This window comes from Channa argus, chromosome 10 (assembly GCF_033026475.1).
Source record: "Channa argus isolate prfri chromosome 10, Channa argus male v1.0, whole genome shotgun sequence".
NCBI lineage: Eukaryota > Metazoa > Chordata > Actinopteri > Anabantiformes > Channidae > Channa > Channa argus.
The window spans coordinates 27,430,788-27,451,250 of NC_090206.1; the positions used below are offsets into that span (position 1 = coordinate 27,430,788).

Here is a 20,463-nt window from a genome sequence, read left to right on the forward strand (position 1 = left end):
TCGGGTCTTCTGAAGTTTAATTCATGTACAGATTCCAGCAGACATCCACTTCCCTCTTTTGCATTTGAAGCTACTAAAAAACCAAAACAAACTACAGCAACATTTTATTTTTCTTAATGAATGTTTCAACCAGTGTGTAGAAATGTTATGTGTGTGTTCAGCCACCAAATCAGTATTGTATTTACATTATACAATATAATAAATGTAAATATAGGTATTTACTCAACACTGCATCAACATCACCCATAACTGCTTCTAATAATTCTGCACTTATTTACATTACAGATCCCTTAGCCTTACTTTAACATTTGGAAATGACTTCCACTGGTTCTGCTACTTCAGGTTATATTCTAGTTCTGTGATCACAACAATCACACTGTGACAAAGCCCTATATCAGTCTTTTTTGTCGTGTATCACAGCTACAGGAAAGAACCAGCTGTGAACCAGCTTCATGGTACCAGTTATTACCCAGGAAACCTGGACTAAGGTGAACTTAATGGTCCATGTTTTTGGTTTGTAACTTTCCCAGTTGAGATGAATCACGGTGGAAAGTCTTTTATTGTGAAACGTCACATAGTTTGTCTTTTATTGTGACAGACCAATCTCGTTGCTTGGTGACTGACAGTAACCCCCTATGTCAACATTCGCTCAGTATGACCGGAACTACGATCAGTGTGCACCTTTCGAGTTAAAATCCAGGTTAGATGTATCTGACAAGTAATATGAAAGTTATGAAACAATGAAATATTTTGATCTGTTTAATTTTATACAGACTTTTAGGCCTTAAATTACATATTGATCAGTAGAAAAGTTTGTTAATACAGACTCATAAGAAATAATTTAGCAGTAGCAAATAAAAATTCTGCATGATAGCTTTCCCAAGGAAAACATTGTAAATGGGAGACAAAATGTAAACAAACAGTAAGTTTTTGCTAGTTTAGCCATATCACAGCTTTATTTGATTTAGTAGAAGCAAAGGGGCTAACAACAATGCAGTTTGATGTTAGCGACTGTATCTACTTAGCTACTGAGTTCAGCATTAGCTTAGCTACCTCATGCTAGCTAGCGGCTTTATGTTTTTTTTTTCTTTATGGTTTTTTTTTTTGTTCTGGTTTATATTTATCCATATTAAAGTAAAAATATATATTTTGTGTCCGCCACCATCTATAGTTACTATTCTCACTAAATAGATCAAACTATTCTTTGAAATCGACCACATGCAACAAACCTATGTAAGTTGAGCCAAAGCAACAGTTATTTCCAGATGGACTTTTTGAATCAAAGTGATCTCTGGACGATTACGTCTGGATAAGTACTGATCTTGGATGTGCTCGATTAATTCCTCATTAGTTTTCTTTTTACAAAACTGCATTAGCTACATATAAAAAGTGTTTACTGACGTCTGTTCACATAATCTCGAGATATCTCTTCAGAAATGCCCTGAGATTATGGACTTATGGTTTATCTTTTTGCTCTTTCAAATATTTAAACTTTTCTACATAAGTAGTGAGTAAAAGTCCTGCAATACATAAAGTAAGTAGTGAAAAACGGATTACTCAGCAGTTCGTCTCAATAATACCAGCTACAGGCCTATAGAATGTGATTTTCTGATTGATGCAGTGTGACCAGAACTGATCTTATCTACTTTATGTTGCCAATTGACGGCTACTTCATACATAACAATGCATCTTTAGAGTCGCTTTTAAATTGTCAGCGACACAGAAAACAATATCATTCTGCGCTGGTGTGGTTTGTTTTCCTACGAAAACCTTTTTTACTCTGAAGGAGCTTAGCGGAAGCAGAGTGATGCATTGATTATTGGGTGTTGACACCGATAAGTTTTTCAGCCCGGCGGCTACTGCTCCGTGCGGGGCAGATGCTGCTGGATGAATGTGGCGGAGGAGGAGAACGTCTCCGGGACTGAAACACATCGATAACCGGTAACCACCTTTCACCTTGTTAACCTTTTTTGTCTGGATACGGCCTGTACCTGTCTCTGCTCCACAGTTTGAAACCGGTTTTTAAGTCGGGTCGGTTTTAATCCAAAGCGACTGCTCGGTTCGGACGGGTTCCGACTGTGGAGCAGAGAACAAAGTAAAGGTCTCTGCGAGTCTGAGCCGCTTTATGTGGGAAAGTTCGGTGTAAGGGCGTAGAAACAAATGGAAAGAGCGTTGAGGTCTATTTTAATTACGGTGAAAAACACGAAGATGTTTGTGTGAAGGCAGCAGGAAAAACTGCGGCTTTTTAGACTTTGTTCTGTTTGAATAGCGACTGAGTTCAGTTGTTAAAGTCCACGGGGTTCGTGTTTCAATGAAGTTTGATTGAGATTGTATTTCTTTATAATAACCTTTTTTAATTTTTTAATTTTTATTTATTTTTTTGTACTTTCGGCTTATCCCGTGAGTTCAGGGTCGCCACAGCGGATCATTGTCCGCATGTTGATTTGGCACAGTTTTTACTCCGGATGCCCTTTCTGACGCCACCCTCCTCAATTACTACCGGGCTTGGACCGGCACTGCACAGCTTGGGATGGGAATGGGCTGTTAGGGGTTCAGTGTCTTGCACAGAGACACTAGCCGGGATATAACCACTGATCCTGGGGTCCGTGGACGACTGCTTTACCAACTGAGCTACAGCCTCCCCCATAATAACCATATAACAAGATAGTGATCAGAAAAAGTCATGATTTATCTCCGTAAAAATTGAAGTCGAATCATTTCTCAGCTGTTCTCTCTTTCAGACTGCATTAAGACATTTACAGGATAGTCTGTAAAAGTCATATAAACCAGGGGAAATAGAAAAATCATCTGTTCAATCATGCTTTAACAGAAGTGTTAATGATGTGAGGAGCTCCTCGTTTTCTTTGTCACATCTCTCAAAGAACAAGTTATTTGTAAGCAGCTAATTCAGAGAATCCTCATAAGATGAGTCATAAAAGTAAAAGGTTCACAGCAGAAGGGGTTGGTGTTGGACGACAGTTTAACTGTTAAAGACAATTATTTTCTGCTGTTGTTTCTTGTGATCTCAGGTCTCAGTTTTGTCCGTTCACATGATCTGTGTGACAATTTTCAGCTTTTGCTTTTCGTTCCTTCCACCTTCCCTTACTTCTCTGTAGGAACTTTTAAGCCTGCTACTAAAAGTATCTGAAAGAAGGAAGTATCTGAAAAGATAAAGTACATCAGAGTTCACAGGGACCTGAGTGTTTATTGCAGTACTGAACTCATCATTTCAAGAACATGTGAGAGATGGTGGAGAATCTTTGAAATCTTACAGTTTGACCCTGATCAAACAGCTGATTCAATCATCATCCTCAGTCAGAGTTCAAGAACACTGTTGTCCATGTGTGAGTGGTTTTTATGACCCCCCCCCCCCCCCCCCCCCCCCCCCCACAGTCATTATTCAGAGTATTTCCTGTGATTGAAGGAGAAGCTGTAGCAGCACACTGGGATCAAAGTGTCTTCATAGGCGTGAGTGTGTGTGGGTACATTAGCAAGTGTGTAAGTGCACTTTTCCCCCCCTCCCCATCAGTCTGATCAATTAGGCAGATAGTGATCAGCCACACAGACTTCTTTATCTTCAGAACCAGAGTACAGCAGTTTGATGATCACACTGACTTAATGATCCAGATCTTTTAATATAAATCTGTTTTTATATTAACTGCTGACTCCAGACATTGTTAGAAAATATCTATTGCCAAACAGTGTTCAATGATATATGCTCCACTTTTTTATCTTCCTCATATCAGAATTTCTGTGTCACATTTCAACATGCTGAGACAAAAATAAATTTAAACCACCATTGTGTAACTCCTAAAAAACAAGTTCGGTTAAAACTCATTATGACCTGGGAAAACACAGGTTGTATGAACATGTCCTGGCAGCTACAATTTGATTACAGGTAGAGTTTAATCTGAAAGGTTGAGACAAGATAAATGTCCTGTCTCAGAGCAAGACCTGTGATTGTGATATTATTCTGCTTCTGAATAATGAACGCGAACATACATAATAAAGCTCCTCGCTTACTTAGTCATGAAAGCTAGATTATTGATGTTAGTAAAAGATCACATTGAGCTGATGGGAAGCTGCAGGAAACATGTTTCCATAATCCATCCCTTACTGAACGCTGCCACATTTCTTTGGACTTAATCAGTGTGTATTGCAATTAACATATCAACTAACTATCTTGTAAAGGGACATTTAGGTAGAACACACATTGTTTTCTGTATCCGCTCAGTGTCCAGTGTATAAAGTACACCTGTGCTATTATTCCATGGTAATTAGGTGTAATCTGTATTTTATGTTTTTATTCCATTTTCTGTGTTTTCTCCACAATGTAGTAATGTTTTCAGAGAATATTCAGTTCAGAGGATAGGTACAGAAATGCTACTCAAAAACTAAAGAGTTTAAAAAAATCATATAAAAAGTTGTGTGCAGTGTGATGAACACTAATGATAGTTTTGTATTTGTTGGTAGTATTAGTGTACATAAGCAGACTGGTGCAAAGAATAAGAAAAAGAAATAAACCTGAATACATTTTGCATACAGTATTAATAATGATTATGCTGACAACAGAGATCCATGTGAAACCAGTAAGTAAACAGTTGAATCAGCTGTGATAAGAGGAGAAACACCATTGACTGATTAATTACCTAGTGATGTTGAACCTAAAGAAGAGTTTTATGGTTTAAAATGAACAACTGAGCTGTGACTTTTGACCCCGAGACCTTTGAACCATATGCTGGCTGACCTTCGTCTGTGTGTTTATGCAGAGCGAGTAGAGGCTGACAGTCAATCAGGCAGAGTCACGGCTGAACAGTGGTACATGAGATGTCCGTCTCTACACAGCTGGGTCTGCTGCTGTGGAAGAACTTCACCTACAGACGACGACAGGCGGTGAGTTTCTCTCCGATTTACCTCTTCCCTCCTCAGCTATGTGATTTTTTGCACTTCTTATTCAAAAACATGGTCTGAATAAGACTTGTGCAAAATGTCATTTTATAAAGGAAACATGAATTTCAGCTGAATTTATTTCGTATTAAAACAATATAAAAACGTGAGAATGAGTTCAAACTTTCCTCAACAATTTATTAAACAATGTGAATCAGCTCTGACTGAACTTGTTCCATTAAGTCTGGGTTCAGATGTCTGATTCTCTGTATGGAAGCTGCATCTGTTAAAGGGCGAGTGTAGCGCAGTTGGTAGATCAGTCTTCCATGAACCCTGGAGGAAATGGTTCAACATTCCGTCCTCCTGGCCACATGTCAAAATGTCCCTGGGGAAGACACTGAACCCCAAATTGTCCCTAGTGTCTTCTACTCTTAAGTTGCTTTGGATATAAGTATAATAAATGACTAGTTGCAATTGTAAAATCTCATATTAGCTCCAAAAATAAAGCTAATTTTTATCTGTCATTACAGGTTGTATAGTGATTAAATGTTTGTCTCCTGACGTGTGTGGGCAGTCAATCGACCCACAACGAGTTACTAATTATGAATGACTTGTAATAACAAAGACATGAAGCTGCTTCCTGCTCACAGTCTGTTAATAAGTCTGACAAGAAGCTTTTAAAATGCAAACAGCATGTAAGTGTGATGTAATGCATACTGGTCCTTGTCTTGGTTCTGGCTGAATCTCTATATCTTTCTCTCTCTCAGCTCCAGCTCCTTGTTGAGATCCTTTGGCCGCTCTTCATCTTCTTCATTCTCATCTCCGTGCGGCTGAACTACCCTCCGTACGAACAGCATGAGTGTGAGTTTCCAATTTTATTGAAATCTTTCATTTAGCCTTCAGTGGACAATAGACCAGTTCACACTGGAGGGTCATCGCTGAAGACTTTTTCTCCAGATACAATTTAATTTTTACAATAAACTAAGTCAGCTGGTTTTGGAACGTTGTACTGATTAGAAACATTTTAACATAGACTAAATGATTATTTATATATTGAGAAAATCTGCAGGTGAACCAATCAGCTGCTTTTTGCCGTTACAGATATATAACTGACAAATACGACACAATGAAAAAAAACATTACCCTTCACACTCACCTAACAATGTTTGGGTGAACAGTCGGGTGAACAGTCTGTTGACATATATATGCTGAGATATTTATTTAACCACATACAAATACATACAAACAAATATGTGGAAAGCTTTCTAATGTTTTGTCTACAAGTTCAATCTAGGTACTGCAGTCAGGCTGATACTGGGTTTCTATAAAGACTAGTGACTCAAGACTGTTCTTAATGTTGAACTTTCTGTACTTGACTTTTAGTGTTGTAGAAACAATAAATCTGGGCATAGTGTTAGACTGTCCACTTACTTTTGACCATGTGTTGTCCTGGCTACTGAGAAACAGCTAAGGCAGAGGCCTATGCATGTCTGAGCACAGCTAAATCTTACTGTTATGTGTGTTATACTGAGGCTGTCATCAGTTGTCCCCATACTTTTGGCCTTTACTAGAACAAGGACCCTTTAGCTCTAGTATCACAAGTGGCAGCCAGGTACATGCTGGGAGTGATTGTGTCCCCGTTTACCAGCAGACCCTTGCTCCTTTAAGAACATCTGATATCAGCTGTTTGACACCAAGAGTTCCACTGATCGCTGATAAACAAAGGTTATTGATTGATAATCGTCCCAGTGCTGGAAGTGCAGAACAGGCTGCTGCAGGATTTCAAATTAAAGGTCTGAATGAAGCATCATCTTTGTGTTATTTATTAGTTTATGGCTTGTTATCACTGGGCTGTAATATTATTATCAAACCATGTGAAGGTCACAGAGCTCCATTCAGGATCAATAAAGTAGTGATGGAATTATGTAAGTTGTGTTTCCACCTGCAGTAGAAAGAGTTTAACCTTAGTTCAGCACAAATGTGTTCTCTGCTCCCTGAACCCTGTCTGTTTTGGCTGCTGGAGAATTAACAATCGTTACACAGTATGGAGCCAAGTAACCAAAGGGTTAAACCTGCAGTGTTGCAGAGCAGCAGCTAACAGTTGGTTTAATTGAGTATTTGGCTGGGAGAATTTTAATCAGCAGCCGTATTTTATTAATACATCAATTATGCAGAGTTTTTAGTTTAGCATTTTGCTACGTTTCTTTGCTTAATGTGACAAAAAACTTTTAGTATTTTGGAGAAGTGGTTGGACACGATCTAACATTCTTGATGTAAATTAAGCTTCATGTGTAAACATTTAAGATTAATGTGTTAAGATTTAGTCATTTGACAGATGCTTTCAACTAAAGAGATTTATAAAAGAGAAACAAAGCAGCAAAAATTTTAGTCAGGGAGAAGGCGTTAAAGTAAAGTACTACGAGAATCAATGTGTGTCCTTTTTGGCTGATTAAAGATGAGACGTGCTGCTGCATTTTGGATCATTTGGAGGGGTTTGATTGTGCTGCTGGTAGCTCTCTCAGTAGAACATCACAGTATTTGAGGCGCTATAGGACCAGTGCCTGCGCTACAGATAAAAGAGATGTGGTCAGTAAAGCTCAGTTGGTCGTTGAGGATGACCACCAGATTTCTGGCAGACTAGGTGGAGACAATTACTGAAGACCCTAAGTTGATGCTGATTGTATTAAAGGTCTGGCTGGGAAGACTAGTACTTCTGTCTGATAGAGGTTTAGTTGAAATGACTTTCTCTCATCCAAGCAGATGTCAGAGGCAGGCAGACGAGACAGTGGAGTCATCTGTGTGTCGTCAGCATAGCAATCTGTGAATTTACATGTGCTTAAGTAAAAAAGTTAAACAAGAACACATGTAAAAGCTAAACTACATCAGTACAAATTGACTTTCATATAAAAATGCCCAAAAAATTAAAGGACTTTTCTTAATGTCGAGGAAAAGAATAAAAAGTGGATCTGGTTTGATAATTGTAGTGTTTCTGAGTAGCAGCAGCAAAAACAGCCACCTGAGGCGTCGTGTAAGCGTAATTACAGCAGGAATAAAACTTGGCCCACAGCTCCTCCAGATATCAGTTAAGAATCAGTATCTCTTTACGGATCAGGGTTCAGGGAGAGTTTGGATTAAGAGATGCAGTGACTAAACTTTGTTAAACTGTTCTGCAAAAATAATCATCCTTCTGCTACCATGTAAAAGCAGAAGCTGTGCGGACCTGACATGCTATCGGTTCCTGGTTAGAGGAATATTTTTGCTGTGATTCATGCACCATGTGAGCTCAGACGTGTTGAAACTCGTTGCGTTAAAACAGCTCAGGACTCTGAGGAGCTAACTGAATGTTCCTGTGCCTCAGAGACGAGCTGTAAGTTTTGGAGAAACACTATGACCAATTTACCCTCCCAAAAAAGAGCAGCACATTGGCTCACAAAGTGTTAAATTTTCCTTTATTAGTCAACTATTAAGCGTTAAATCGCATGATTCTTATCATGGTGGAATCCAATTATTTTTTCTCAAGGACACATTTGAAATACTTGTTTTCTACCGCTTTGTCTGACAGCTTTAGTTTATTTACAGTTTAGTTTATTATAAATCATCAGTTTCTTATAAATCAACAACTTATACAATGAGAAGCCTTTTTACAAATAAAACTGCCCAACAGATGAACAATCAGTAAATTCATAATTAACAAAACTTTGAAATATATGTTCATGTAAACACATAAAACATGTTAAAACAAACAGTGAAGGACCTTACTGTTTCCTGAGTTTTATAAACATACCAAGTCATTGAGAAAATAAAAAATAATCTATTACCTTCAGTCCGGCACACATAGGTTAAAATGTCTACACTTTTGCATACACAGACGATAACACAGTATAATATATATTATTACACTAGTCACAGTTTTATGCATTGAGTGGTTTTACTTACTGTAATATTTTAACTACATTTTCTCTGAGTATTTACATATTTTTATTGGAGATTTAAATTTAGAACCTTTACTGTACGTTTTACAGCAATAATAGATTGATTACGGAACAGGTTAGAAATATCTAGGATTGTGGACACTCAGGGTATAAAATGTTAAAAGAAAGAAGTCCTTACAAGCTTCATGTGGCTGCTCCTTCAGGGGAATGTATTGTAAGTGTTGTTAGTTCAGATAAAATCCTCACTGCAGAAAACATCTTGGAAAACTGAAATGCAGGGAAGGCTTTAAAGCCATTTTCCTAATAGGGATATTGTGTCTCTGCAAACACTTACGTCTCCTTTAGGTCAAATATCAGAACTCAGCGCTTTTCTCTATTTACAGATTAAAAAAATAATTGAATAAAGTCTTTACAATTACTGTGTTTTATACATGATTCCATCATGAATCGATTATTAAAGTAGTTGCTGGTTAGATTGATGCTGACAAATGACGTGTGCTTTGTTGTCTACTCACCTCTGCAGGTAACTGTCCTGTGAGTCTAAGCCAGTCTTTATCTTATCTGTGTGATTAGAAAGCAGCCTGTTGGCAGTCCTAAAGGTTTTCTGATAGTCTTCATTCAACATAAAGCTGAGGGGAGGTAAAGGTCGTAGAAGACCTAGTGTAACTGGTGCTTTGCTGCACGTGATAATAAACAAATCACAGGTTATCTACCTGAGTCCAGGTGAACATATGGACAATTTGTTCCAACTCAGCAGAAGATAAAGATGAAAAAGCTGCAAGAAACACATGTGTTATGTTCATATATTGTCACAGAAGGGAGAACTCTTCTCGAATACTTGAAGTATAAACTTGTATAAGTACTTTCTTGGTAGTTATTGAGAATTGTCCTCCCAGTAGACATTTTCCTGTTTTCTGATCAGAATAAGCAGAGTTTGACTCTACAAGCAAAGTTTTAAACAATAAAAAGCTACATATCCCATGAGTCTCCACTGATGAGAGTTGCAGTTCTGAGGTCTTACTGTTTCTATCATGCTACTGATTTTATTTAAATTTTATTTTTTGCCTGCAGGTCATTTTCCCAACAAGGCGATGCCATCTGCTGGCACGCTGCCCTGGCTGCAGGGAATCCTCTGCAATGCCAACAACCCCTGCTTTAGGAACCCGACTCCGGGCGAGTCTCCGGGAATCGTTGGCAACTTCAACGACTCCATGTGAGACCAACACTGCTATTCTTAAAAAACTGATTCACCCGCACATTTTCCCTCACCAGAAATAACTTTTTTATCATAGCAGTTACTGAAGCTGAAGGAGTCTTTTAAAAATAAAAGTAAATGAAGCGACATTTTTAGGACATTTTACCTCGTTATAGTTTATTACACCTGCATCTTCTTCCTGAACCTTCGTCCTCAGGTCCAACATGTTTCACACTCTCAGCTCTGATTCTTTGACATTTAACAAACTCACCTGATTCTTTGTTTTCGCAGAATTTCTCGTCTGTTTTCGGACAGCAAGAGGATTCTTCTGTACAGTCAGAATGATAAAAACCTGGATGGATTCAAGGAGCTGGCTGAGGCCCTGCAGGCGCTTCAGAGCAGTCCGTCAGGTAGGAAACACCCAGAAACAGCATCACTGCTGAGTCATACTAAACTCTGTGGTCTGGGTCAATTCAGCGGTTTGTTTTCTCAGACATCGGGTTTATCACTGTCAGAAACACATGATAATGTGATGTAGACTTCATAAAGTTTGAGCGGAGTGAAATGACACAAATACAGAGGTCGTAGAGAAAACACTGATCAGCCGTGTCGAACTATGACTCTTTGTTTCTTTTTCTTTGTGTTTCTGTAGTTGTCCTAGTTTTATATAAAACTGAAAATACAGATTGTATGAAGTGTGGTAAAACATCTGTGGGAGACTTTAAATTTATCTCCATATATAAAACTAATGTGAACACTTGAACCAGGTTCCAGTCTGAACTCAGTTTCAACTCATACGTGTCTGCTCTGCTCTACAGTTTTTCAGTGTCCCCCCTCTGGTTGGATTTTTCAGCCTCATTGAACATAAAGAATTTTCTTCCTTTGTGTGTTAATTTGCACTTTTATCTCGCTGTGGGGGGGTGTTTCTTTTCTGTACCTGCTCCAACCTGTCAGCCCCCCTCCCTCTGGTGGAACTGAAGCGGACTTCTTTTTATTCCCTCGATCATTAAACCCGACGCCTGTTTTATTCGTGAGAACGAGAGGTTGAGATGTGCGCGTGGGCGGGGGAACGAGCTGTGGCAGGTATACCTATTAGTCTTATTAGCCCCCAAGCTGTGGGAGAGGAAACCTCTAAATTGGTTCAGGCCCCTGCCTCAGCAAGAGACCAAGGTAGACGGGGGCACAGATCTAGAGAGTTGGGGGTACAAAATCAGTAAAGGTTTAAAATAAGTAAATCACAGTCCTTATTCTCTGCAATAATAAAGTGCTGGTGTTTTGTGTGGTGGGTTTGGTCTCTATGTTATGGTTTTGAGTCTTGGTGAGGTGGGTTTTAGGCCCTCTGGTGGTTTTTCTGTGTTTGTTTCACTCTCTCTGTGTTGGTTTTGAATCTCTCTGGTGGTTGTGAGTCTCTGTGGGTTGTCTTTTTAAGTCTGTATGGTGGTTTTGGTGTCTGTGGTCAGATTGAGCCTTTGGTGGTTTTTCCACTGAAATCTGAACAGAAGTTCTGATGTTAATGAGACAAATGTCCATCACCTTATTGCTCTGCGGGTGGGGACTCAGCGTGTCCCCTCTCTGTTTGTTTCCTGTCACGTTGAGTTTTCTGCTGCCCGGTTCAGAAGCATCACGCTGAGCGTCACAGAGTTCAAACAAGTTGCTCTGCAGCTGAACCAACACACAAGGGGCTCTGAGACGAGATCTGGACTGGTTCACTTCAGGTCCTTAAACCTGGGCAACATGTTCGATCCCTGTTGGTCAACTGTATCGGCAGAGTTTTTTGGCTGACAGATGGACTGTTGGGTCTGAATGGTGACACCTTTTCTCAGCAGGAAACTCCCAAGTTAAAGCAGCAGGAAACAGTTTCAGAATATGACTGAAATTAATCATTGAATCAGCTCCAGATGAAGTTTGATTTAACTGTTGCAGCTCTGTAGCCAACCCTGACCTCATCACTTTCTACTCATCACCCATCAGTCAAGCAGAATGGATTTAATAAATGTCATTTCGTTAACATTTCCGGTTGAAATTATCACCCCCAAGTAATGGTTCCTTTAAGTTCTGCCCAATTTTTCCATCATTTATGAAACTTGATATAGTTAAACATGAATTATTGTTAACGTCCCTGTGTAAAATAAATCTCCAGGTTTGCATCATACTAAATGTAGTTGAAATGAGGTGAGTTTTAATTTTTATTTCAAACCACACCTGGGCAATCAATCAACACCGAACTTAAGATAGTCCAACGAACAGAGCTAGTGGCTCTTGAACACTTAATTGACAGGGACTACTCTTAAAAACTTGGTAATACGTAGCAATAAAGTAAAGGAATCAGTTTGGAAATCAGAATCTCAATTGGCAAGGCTATACTGCCATTTGCAAAGCACAGGGAGACAAATTCTGTTAGAAATAAACCAGAAAGTCTCCAAAGTCCAAGATTTCAAAAACTTTGGAGAGGAAGTTAATCAAAGATATCAACAAGAATTCCCAGATCTCTGCCAAGAACATTGCAGAACTGGCCTCTTTAGGACTCTATGTTTTGACTGTTGGGAGGGCTCTTTATCTTGCTGGGCTTTAGAGCCCAGCTCCATTGCTCACACAACATCACATTAAGGCCAGACTGAAGTTTGGCCGTGAACATTCAAAGCATGGGTATAAGTTTGGAAGTCTGTCTTTTGGTTAGGTGGCACCAAACTTGAGCTGCTTAGGCACATGGACACTGCTTTTGTTTGGTGAAGGAAATGAGAAGCCTTCAACCCTAAGAACACAATTTCCACAGTTAAACATGGTGGTGGAGGCATAATGCTGTGGGGCTGAATGTGGTGAAGACTAACAACAGGTGTCAGGGACACTAACAGCACACGTTTTGCAGTAGGTTAATTTTAAAATGTCGATTGGTGACTACTTTTAAAATGTGAAGCCTCCACATGTTGTAGAAACTTCATTTGACCAATCACATCACTCAGAGTTGATGATGTCAGACAGCTCCACCTGACCACTGACCCATCACTAATGTCAGCATTTTCTCCATGTGAGGCCTCTGTATGTTCTGCTCATTCTCTTACAAACTGGGATCTGCTGCATTTTGTTTGTCAGACCAACAACAGCAGCCGAGAAGAAGAAAAAACTCTACATTAACAGAGTGGAAGAGTGGAAACTGATGGAGCTGTTATTGTATGTCAGTAAAGCTGATGTTTCACGTTTATTCTCAATGGATCATTAATGTATCTTCATCTTCCAGTCCATTTACTGAGTAATTGTCTGTTTATGAGTCAATTTCCTCCGGTGGGAAGCTGTGAGTTGTGGGAAATAAAACCAGTGAGCCAGTTTTTCTCTCATCTGATCCAAAGTCTGGTGGAGAGCATTTTAGACAGAGTTCTAGATAAAGTCCATGTACAAACATCAAGACAGAGAACAACCAGTCCATCATCAGATCTGCTGATATAAAGCATGTTGAACTGAACACGTTTCTGTGATCACCAGTTTGTAGAAGTTTCTCTTTGTCATTCTCAGCTGCCTGTTTAAACCTGTAGAAGAAGAAAAGACTGGGTGGGAGCCCGTGTGTGTTTGTGTGTGTTGTGTGCTTCTTGTGAACCCCACCTGAGTGAAAACCTGTCCACAGACATGTGACAACATGCAGATGAGACAAAGGTGAATGATCTCAGTCATTGGAAAACATCTAAAGAAAGCTCAGCTAGTTATTACCAGAATGTCAAATATGGTCATTACTTCCGGCTGACAGTCCAAGTAGTCTCAGGTATCTGTGTCATCCGATTAGATCGAAGCACAGGGCACAATGAAGTGCAGGGCAGTTGACGAAGCATAGGGCAGTTGACCTGCAGATGTCAGGTGTTGATGTCAGGGTTCTCGGTTCTCTCATCCATTTCTGTTTCTTGTCCCTTAGGATTCAAGGTGAAGCATTTTCTGCGAGACAATGAGACTCTGTCAACCTTTCTGCTGAGGAATGCTTCGCTTCCCGAACACATAGTCCAGCAGATCAAAGAGGCTGACATCAACCTGGAGAAGGTGGGGGGTTCTCAATTTAGTCTGTCCCTAAGAGACACAAGAGGACAGGAGGACATTCAATGTTTAATTCAATCATAATAAATAATTAATAATTCCAAGAATCTAAACGGAATGTTTTAGAAAAGTCAGAGAGTAGCATATAATCCAGAATCTCCTGAACTTGACACATACTGGTCTCTGTGTCCTAGGTCCTCCTGAGGGGTTTTGGAGTCCACCTGAGGGAAATGTGTCCCAGGAAAGGAGGAAAGCATAGTCTGGAGGACTTTGTGTCGATCTCAGACAAACAGGTGTTGACACAGGTCCAGGAAGTGATCTGTGAGGCGGCACCCATCTGGCTGAACCGTGCTGAGGACCATTTCCTGAACAACCTGGACTTCTTCAGACCCATCCTGATAAAAACACAGGTGCTCATACCTGCTCAGTTACTGACTATCAGCTTAAATCTGGTACATACTCCACATGTGGATCGGCAACAATCATATGAACTAAAGTAACCAGATCACCGCCGTCTTCATACAACATCTGAGTACTTTTATTCAACAAAAACCTGGTTCCTGTAATCAGGTGTACGGGATCAGAGAAACCTGGAAGAGTTCTGCTGCATAACTCTGATTTCTCTGGTGTATATGAGTACTGCTGTTTCTACACTTATTTCAACATGTGCAGGACAAAAGTCTGCAGACAGGGAAAGTTGTGAAGTGTCTGGATGAAAGCAGACATCATTAAATTTAGCAATGCCTCCTTGTGTTGAATTCCAACTAAAGTCAAACTAAAACTGAAACCACACAGTTGAAATATGTGAGCTTCCACAGTAAAAATGAGCTTTTGAGAATACTGTGCTGCTGTGGATTTTCAATAACTAGGTATCCTAAGTACATGTGAAACTGTTCCCCGATCACCTGATCAACCCAGTTACTGGAGTCTTCCCCTCTTCTTCTTTCATGCTTAAAAGTTTTACCAATGTATAAAAAGTGCTGTTTGAGTCCTGTACAAACAGGGAGGAGGTGTTTTCACCTGAATCTCACTGTTTAGGTGACACAAAGTCAAGGTGTGTTTGGTTCTCTATTCAGTGTGTTTGGTGTGTGGGAGGAGGCCTGTCCCGGCCTGTCTCGCAGTTTCAGTTTTCGTAGCCTGGAGACCAGTTTTTGGAGGCTTGGAGGTCTGACAACGAGCTGTACGTCAGCGAGTCAGCGAGGCCTCGGCTTCTTTTGTCTGCAGAAATGTACGAGCTGCTTTTCAGCTGTGTGAACCTGAAACTAACAAACTGTGTTTCTGTCTGAGATAAAAGTTTCCACAGAGGCAGAGACAGAAATCTGTAAAATCCTTCTCTACAGTCAGAGAAATCCTCCAGTTTCTCCTTTCAATACTGTGTTTAAACAAAGCTTGGACCCTGTCGCACCAAAACTGGATGACAACACAAAGAAAACAGAGATAAAATCACTCTACACGCTTTAGATGTTGGCTTCATTCAGACAATCAGCTGCCCATGTGTTCTAGAACAGTTCACGTTAAGTAACATTAATTTACTAGAAGTTACTGAATATTTAGCTCCTAATTTTGCAGTCAAAGGATTCAGATGTGTTAGCTTCCAGAATATCTCCTTTTTCATGAGTTTTGTTCTAATTAATGAAGTGTTGACGTTCTCTAACCTGCAGTTCCACTGACGTCAGGTCACTTTTCAACTGTGTTTAAAAGAAGGACGCATACATGTTGAGAATGTTTGTAGATTATTTAGTTTCTTAAGTTAGACTATGGAGTTTGGGGATTTGTTGTTTTTATTTTATTTACCTGTAACTTTGATTGACGTCTGCCTCCAGCAGGACTAATTTAAAGCAGATTGGCCAGAATTTAAAACAACTACACTTAATGTGACAGAAGCCTGTTGTAGCATGATGCAGAAAACCTCTGGAGAATAAAATAATTTGAAAATTTCCTTTTAATTATCTAGTACTTTGACTTTGTCGCTTATTCATATATGTTTCTTATTTTTCAGAAGGATGTGGAGTCAGACTCCGATGCCGTAAGACAGGTGGCCCGAGCGACTAACAACTTGCTGGACAGTCTGGGTTCTCTTGCCGTCGAGGTGAGAAACAGTTGATTACCTGTCCAGTGACAGGACGTGAAGCAACATGTTTGTGTGTGTGTTAAAGACAGGACAATGTGTGATTTATCTCACAGTAGAGTGCAGTAGAGTCTCCCAGGACCGGGGCCACTGGGTTTACTTGGCAGGTCTCAGTATCTCAGATAAAAGCAGTTTTCCTGAAGCAGAGATGGACAAGCTCGCAGCTGAACAAAGACTCCCCATCTCAGCAGGTTTTCATTTCATAGTCCTAAGAGTCTGAACGAACAGCAAACACTCAGTGTTTGTCCCCATCTCCCTTAGTGTCCCTTCAGTGTCCCACTGAGATGCTGCAGATGGCTGCATGTCCCTCACCCACAGTAACACGGGGGACAGACCTGCTTTAAGATTTAAGCTGCAACATGACAGATTGATGTTTGGTTCAATGGGAAATTAGGTATTTTACTGGGGGACAGACTGGGAGAAAAGTGGATGTAAAATTGGACCAAATCTTCACACAGTCACAATGAGGACAGTCTGATTATCTAATTATGGGAGTAAAGTTCAAACTGACCCAGTTTGTTGTTTTTCACCACAAGGTTATCACACGCATGCACACACACTCTCAGAGTTCCTGACTCAGCATCCACATTAACCAAACACAGCAGACACATGTTTTCACTTTAACCCAGTGTGTGTGTGTGTGTGTGTGTGTGTGTGTGTGTGTGTGTGTGTGTGTGTGTGTGTGTTGGCTTGTGAGATAGGAATTTTTTAGTTACAAGTAAGTTAAAGTACATTTTTTAAAAATTACACGTTGATCCTTTAAACTATATAAACATGTTTTTCTAAATTCAAGTGTGGCGCTTTATTTTGAAAGTCTAGATAATCAGGAAGCGTTTGCTTTGATTTGGAATTTTGCAGAAGTTACATAGACAGAAACAAAACATCAGTTTGCTGAAGTGACACAATTTATGTCATGTTTCTGTTTTTGTCACATTTGAAACAAACTTTATTTAAACTTTTAAACCCATGTCTGCCACAGTTCTCTCTGTGGCATCTGTGATATAATGCTGAAACTTTTTACAAACTCTGTTAAATCTCAAATTTGAACACAGACTACAGACGTGCTAAATGTAATCCGCCTTCTGCTCCTTTAAACAAGTCATCTTTCTCTTAGATTCAGGCCAAGTGTCTTTCACTTCTGCTGCGGTTTTAGCAGCACTTGACCTGCAGTAAACTCCAGCTCTTCCTCTCTGTGCATCCTGCAGGAAACAAAGCTCCGGCCGAGGCTTCTCTTCTCAGTTTCACCTTTTCTTGTCCTACTTTTCCTGTTTTCTGGCTCATTGTAACATCTGAGATAAGTAAAGCTTTTACAGCTTTACTTATTACAGTTTTTTGTTTCTCTCTATCCAGGCTAAAAAGTTTTTAATATTTGATTCACCATCTGACATTTAAATATGGAAGACTACATAACCTTTATTTATGTATTTTTATTTTTAAGGGTTAGGGTTAGAAAACTATGACAATAATTTAAATGACCTTTGACATTTATCTCAAAAGATTACGACTTTTGAAAAATAATTTTATTTCTTTATTTGATAGAAACTCCTGCAGTACAGTTAGGATTTTCTTAGAATTAGGGCTCACCTGGTAAAACATTTTTAAAAACTGGTAAATGGTTTGAACTTAAATAGCACTTTTCTACCTGTTGGTAGTACTTTACACTGCTTCTCATACAAAGAAATTAGTCTTTTATTGTTTATTTGTCATATTTCTGGTGGTAATTAAAGGCAGCATCTGCATGAATAAGAAAATCCTGATTTATGTTTGCAATTTTTGCCTGAACTTTACAAATTTATGATTCACAGTTTCAGTTTAATGTCAGGAGGTATCTTCCACTTGGTGGTATTAAAGCAGCTTTTAATGTTGAGGAGTCTGTGGTAGTGCTGAACCATAATAATCAGCTGAAACTTTACAGGGCTTGTTGGTGCTCATTTTTTGTGCCTGGATAGTTTGATTATTGGGGGTTTAGTCTCTCTGAGCATAATTTTAGCAGGAAGCAGCTGTTTTCAGACATGCAGAGCTCTAATACTCTAATACTAGAAAATACCAGCCGTTTGCTACAACATGAATTACTAACACCCAGTAAGACCTGCAGCAAGTCTGATTTGTTTAGACAAATGTACTGTATGGGGTCTCTGACCAGTCCCATATCGGTGTCTCTGACTAGTCCCATATCTGTGCCTCCAGTTGGCTGATATGAAAAGCTGGATCGACCTGAGGAACGAGATCGTCTTCCTGACACAGAATGCCACGTCATCCCCTAGTGCCATGTACCAAGCGGTCTCCAGGATTGTGTGCGGCCATCCTGAAGGTGGTGGGCTGCAGATCAAATCCCTCAACTGGTACGAAGACAGCAACTACAAGGCTATGTTTGGAAACTACAATAGCAGTGAAGACGAGGCAACAACGCCCTACGACAACTCATCCAGTGAGTCCACACTTATTTTAGTTCAGTCTGACGGGAAGGTAATAGGAGAGCTTCTTGTACAGGGGGTGCTAGGGTTAAATGCCTATAAAGAGCTGCACAAAGACACACAAAATCAGCAATAAAAAGACAGATAATAATTGCAAAAAATATAAAACAAATATCAAAACACATAAAAGAGCAACAAAGACACACCAAAGAGACACACAACAGCTCTCAGTTTAGTGACTCTGTGTGTTTAGTTTGTTTTTGTGTCTTCCAGCTCCATACTGTAACAATCTGGTGAAGAACATGGACTCCAACCCAATGTCCAGAATGATCTGGCAGGCTCTGAAGCCTCTGCTGATGGGAAAGATCCTATATACCCCTCACAACCCTGCCACCCAGAAGATCATCCATGAGGTATGCCCTCACTTCCTGTCTTACCACTTCATGCGTTAGGAGGAGTCTGTCTCATCTGTACCTGTTTCCTTGACACATTCAGGTGAATCGGACATTCCAGGAGCTAGGTGTATTCAGGGACCTGGGAGGTATGTGGGAGGAGATGAAACCCAAAGTGTGGAACTTCATGGAGAACAGCCAACAGATGGATCTGATCCGGGTAAACAAACTTTACTCTTTGGCTGAAATGAGATTTTCCTGTGATAAAGTCATCACTCAACCCCCCTCACTCCTGTCCTTCCTCCAGACTCTGCTGAAGAACAATGTTACTGCCAGGTTCTTCCATGCTCACCTGTCTGACACTGACTGGACCGTAGCAGATGTCTCCAACTTCTTGTCAAAACAAGCAGAAGATCCGCAGCCACAGGGCAGTGCCCTGACCTGGAGGGAGGTATTCAACGACACCGACCAGGCCATCATGAGTATCTCCCGCTTCATGGAGGTCAGTGAAGCTGAATTGGAGCTTAATACTAGGTCTGAAGTTCCAATTTAAAACAGTAAGAGGTTATTTCTGAAGATCAGCTGTTGGTCCCCACGGGGCCAGGTTTCGGTTTTCAAGGGTCCAAAATTTACCAATGATCTTCCAAAACCTGGTATGAATAAAACAATATGTTACAACTGCAAATGTTTGCAGATATGTTTTTTGTAACCTTAAACCTTTTCTACAGCAGTAATAAATCTAGATCTGTTCCAGATTTTAACTCTGAGTCTTGGTCCAGGTTATCAGTGAGCCGTTGGGTTTGGTTCCTCTAACATTGTCTAACAAGCAACAGTACAAGCTGGTTGTGGCCAAACTAAAGAAATGTTCCTACATTCATTCTGTTAAGCCTATTGATTCTCTGTATCCAACAAGATGTTACGTATCCATTTGTTTGTTGGTCTCTGTGGCTCCTGAAAATGAAGGAAATCGAGAAGAAATGACCTCAGGCTTTTATATTTGACAGTTATTAAATCCATTACATTTGGAAGTGGCCTGGTTGATGTCCCTTTGAACATGCTCATTTTAATGATTTATTATTAATAATGTACGCCCAGTATAGTAATGACACTGCAGTTTAACAGATCTGATTGGTGATGGAACATCACTTGACCTGAACTGTGTTTACAGTGTGTGAACCTGGACAAACTGGAGTCGGTCTCCACCGAGGAGCGGCTGGTCAACAAGTCCATGGTGCTGCTGGAGGACAGGAAGTTCTGGGCGGGTTTCGTGTTCCCAGACATCGCCCCCAATGCCACTGAGCTGCCAGCTAAAGTAAACTTCAAAATTCGCATGGACATTGACAACGTGGAGCGGACCAATAAGATCAAAGATGCGTAAGGACACTGATGAAAGCCTTCCTGTTACAGAGTGGTGGGAACAACCTCAGTAACCCTGCAGTAAAACACAGAGGCCTGAGTGGGTGTTTGTTTACAGGGGACTCATGTCTCATTTATGGCCAGC

At 40.1% G+C, this 20,463-nt stretch overlaps 1 protein-coding gene across 5 annotated transcripts in view; it reads left to right on the plus strand.

Annotated features, from left to right (window-relative positions):
- Positions 1-1,784: 1,784 nt before the first annotated feature.
- LOC137134335 (phospholipid-transporting ATPase ABCA1-like) overlaps positions 1,785-20,463 on the plus strand; it is a 32,548-nt gene continuing 13,869 nt past the window's right edge. For 3 of the 5 annotated variants that reach the window (XM_067519037.1, XM_067519042.1, XM_067519041.1), the window contains exons 1-13: positions 1,785-1,941; positions 4,770-4,893; positions 5,655-5,748; positions 9,891-10,032; positions 10,306-10,424; positions 13,913-14,034; positions 14,223-14,438; positions 16,028-16,117; positions 18,344-18,584; positions 18,844-18,983; positions 19,066-19,182; positions 19,270-19,464; positions 20,131-20,336. In XM_067519037.1, the coding sequence (XP_067375138.1) occupies positions 4,828-4,893; positions 5,655-5,748; positions 9,891-10,032; positions 10,306-10,424; positions 13,913-14,034; positions 14,223-14,438; positions 16,028-16,117; positions 18,344-18,584; positions 18,844-18,983; positions 19,066-19,182; positions 19,270-19,464; positions 20,131-20,336 (1,748 nt within the window). In that variant the 5' untranslated portion in view covers positions 1,785-1,941; positions 4,770-4,827. Of the gene's footprint in view, positions 1,942-4,769; positions 4,894-5,654; positions 5,749-9,890; positions 10,033-10,305; positions 10,425-13,912; positions 14,035-14,222; positions 14,439-16,026; positions 16,118-18,343; positions 18,585-18,843; positions 18,984-19,065; positions 19,183-19,269; positions 19,465-20,130; positions 20,337-20,463 lie in introns of all 5 variants that reach the window. The other 2 variants (XM_067519039.1, XM_067519040.1) reach the window with 2 other exon arrangements.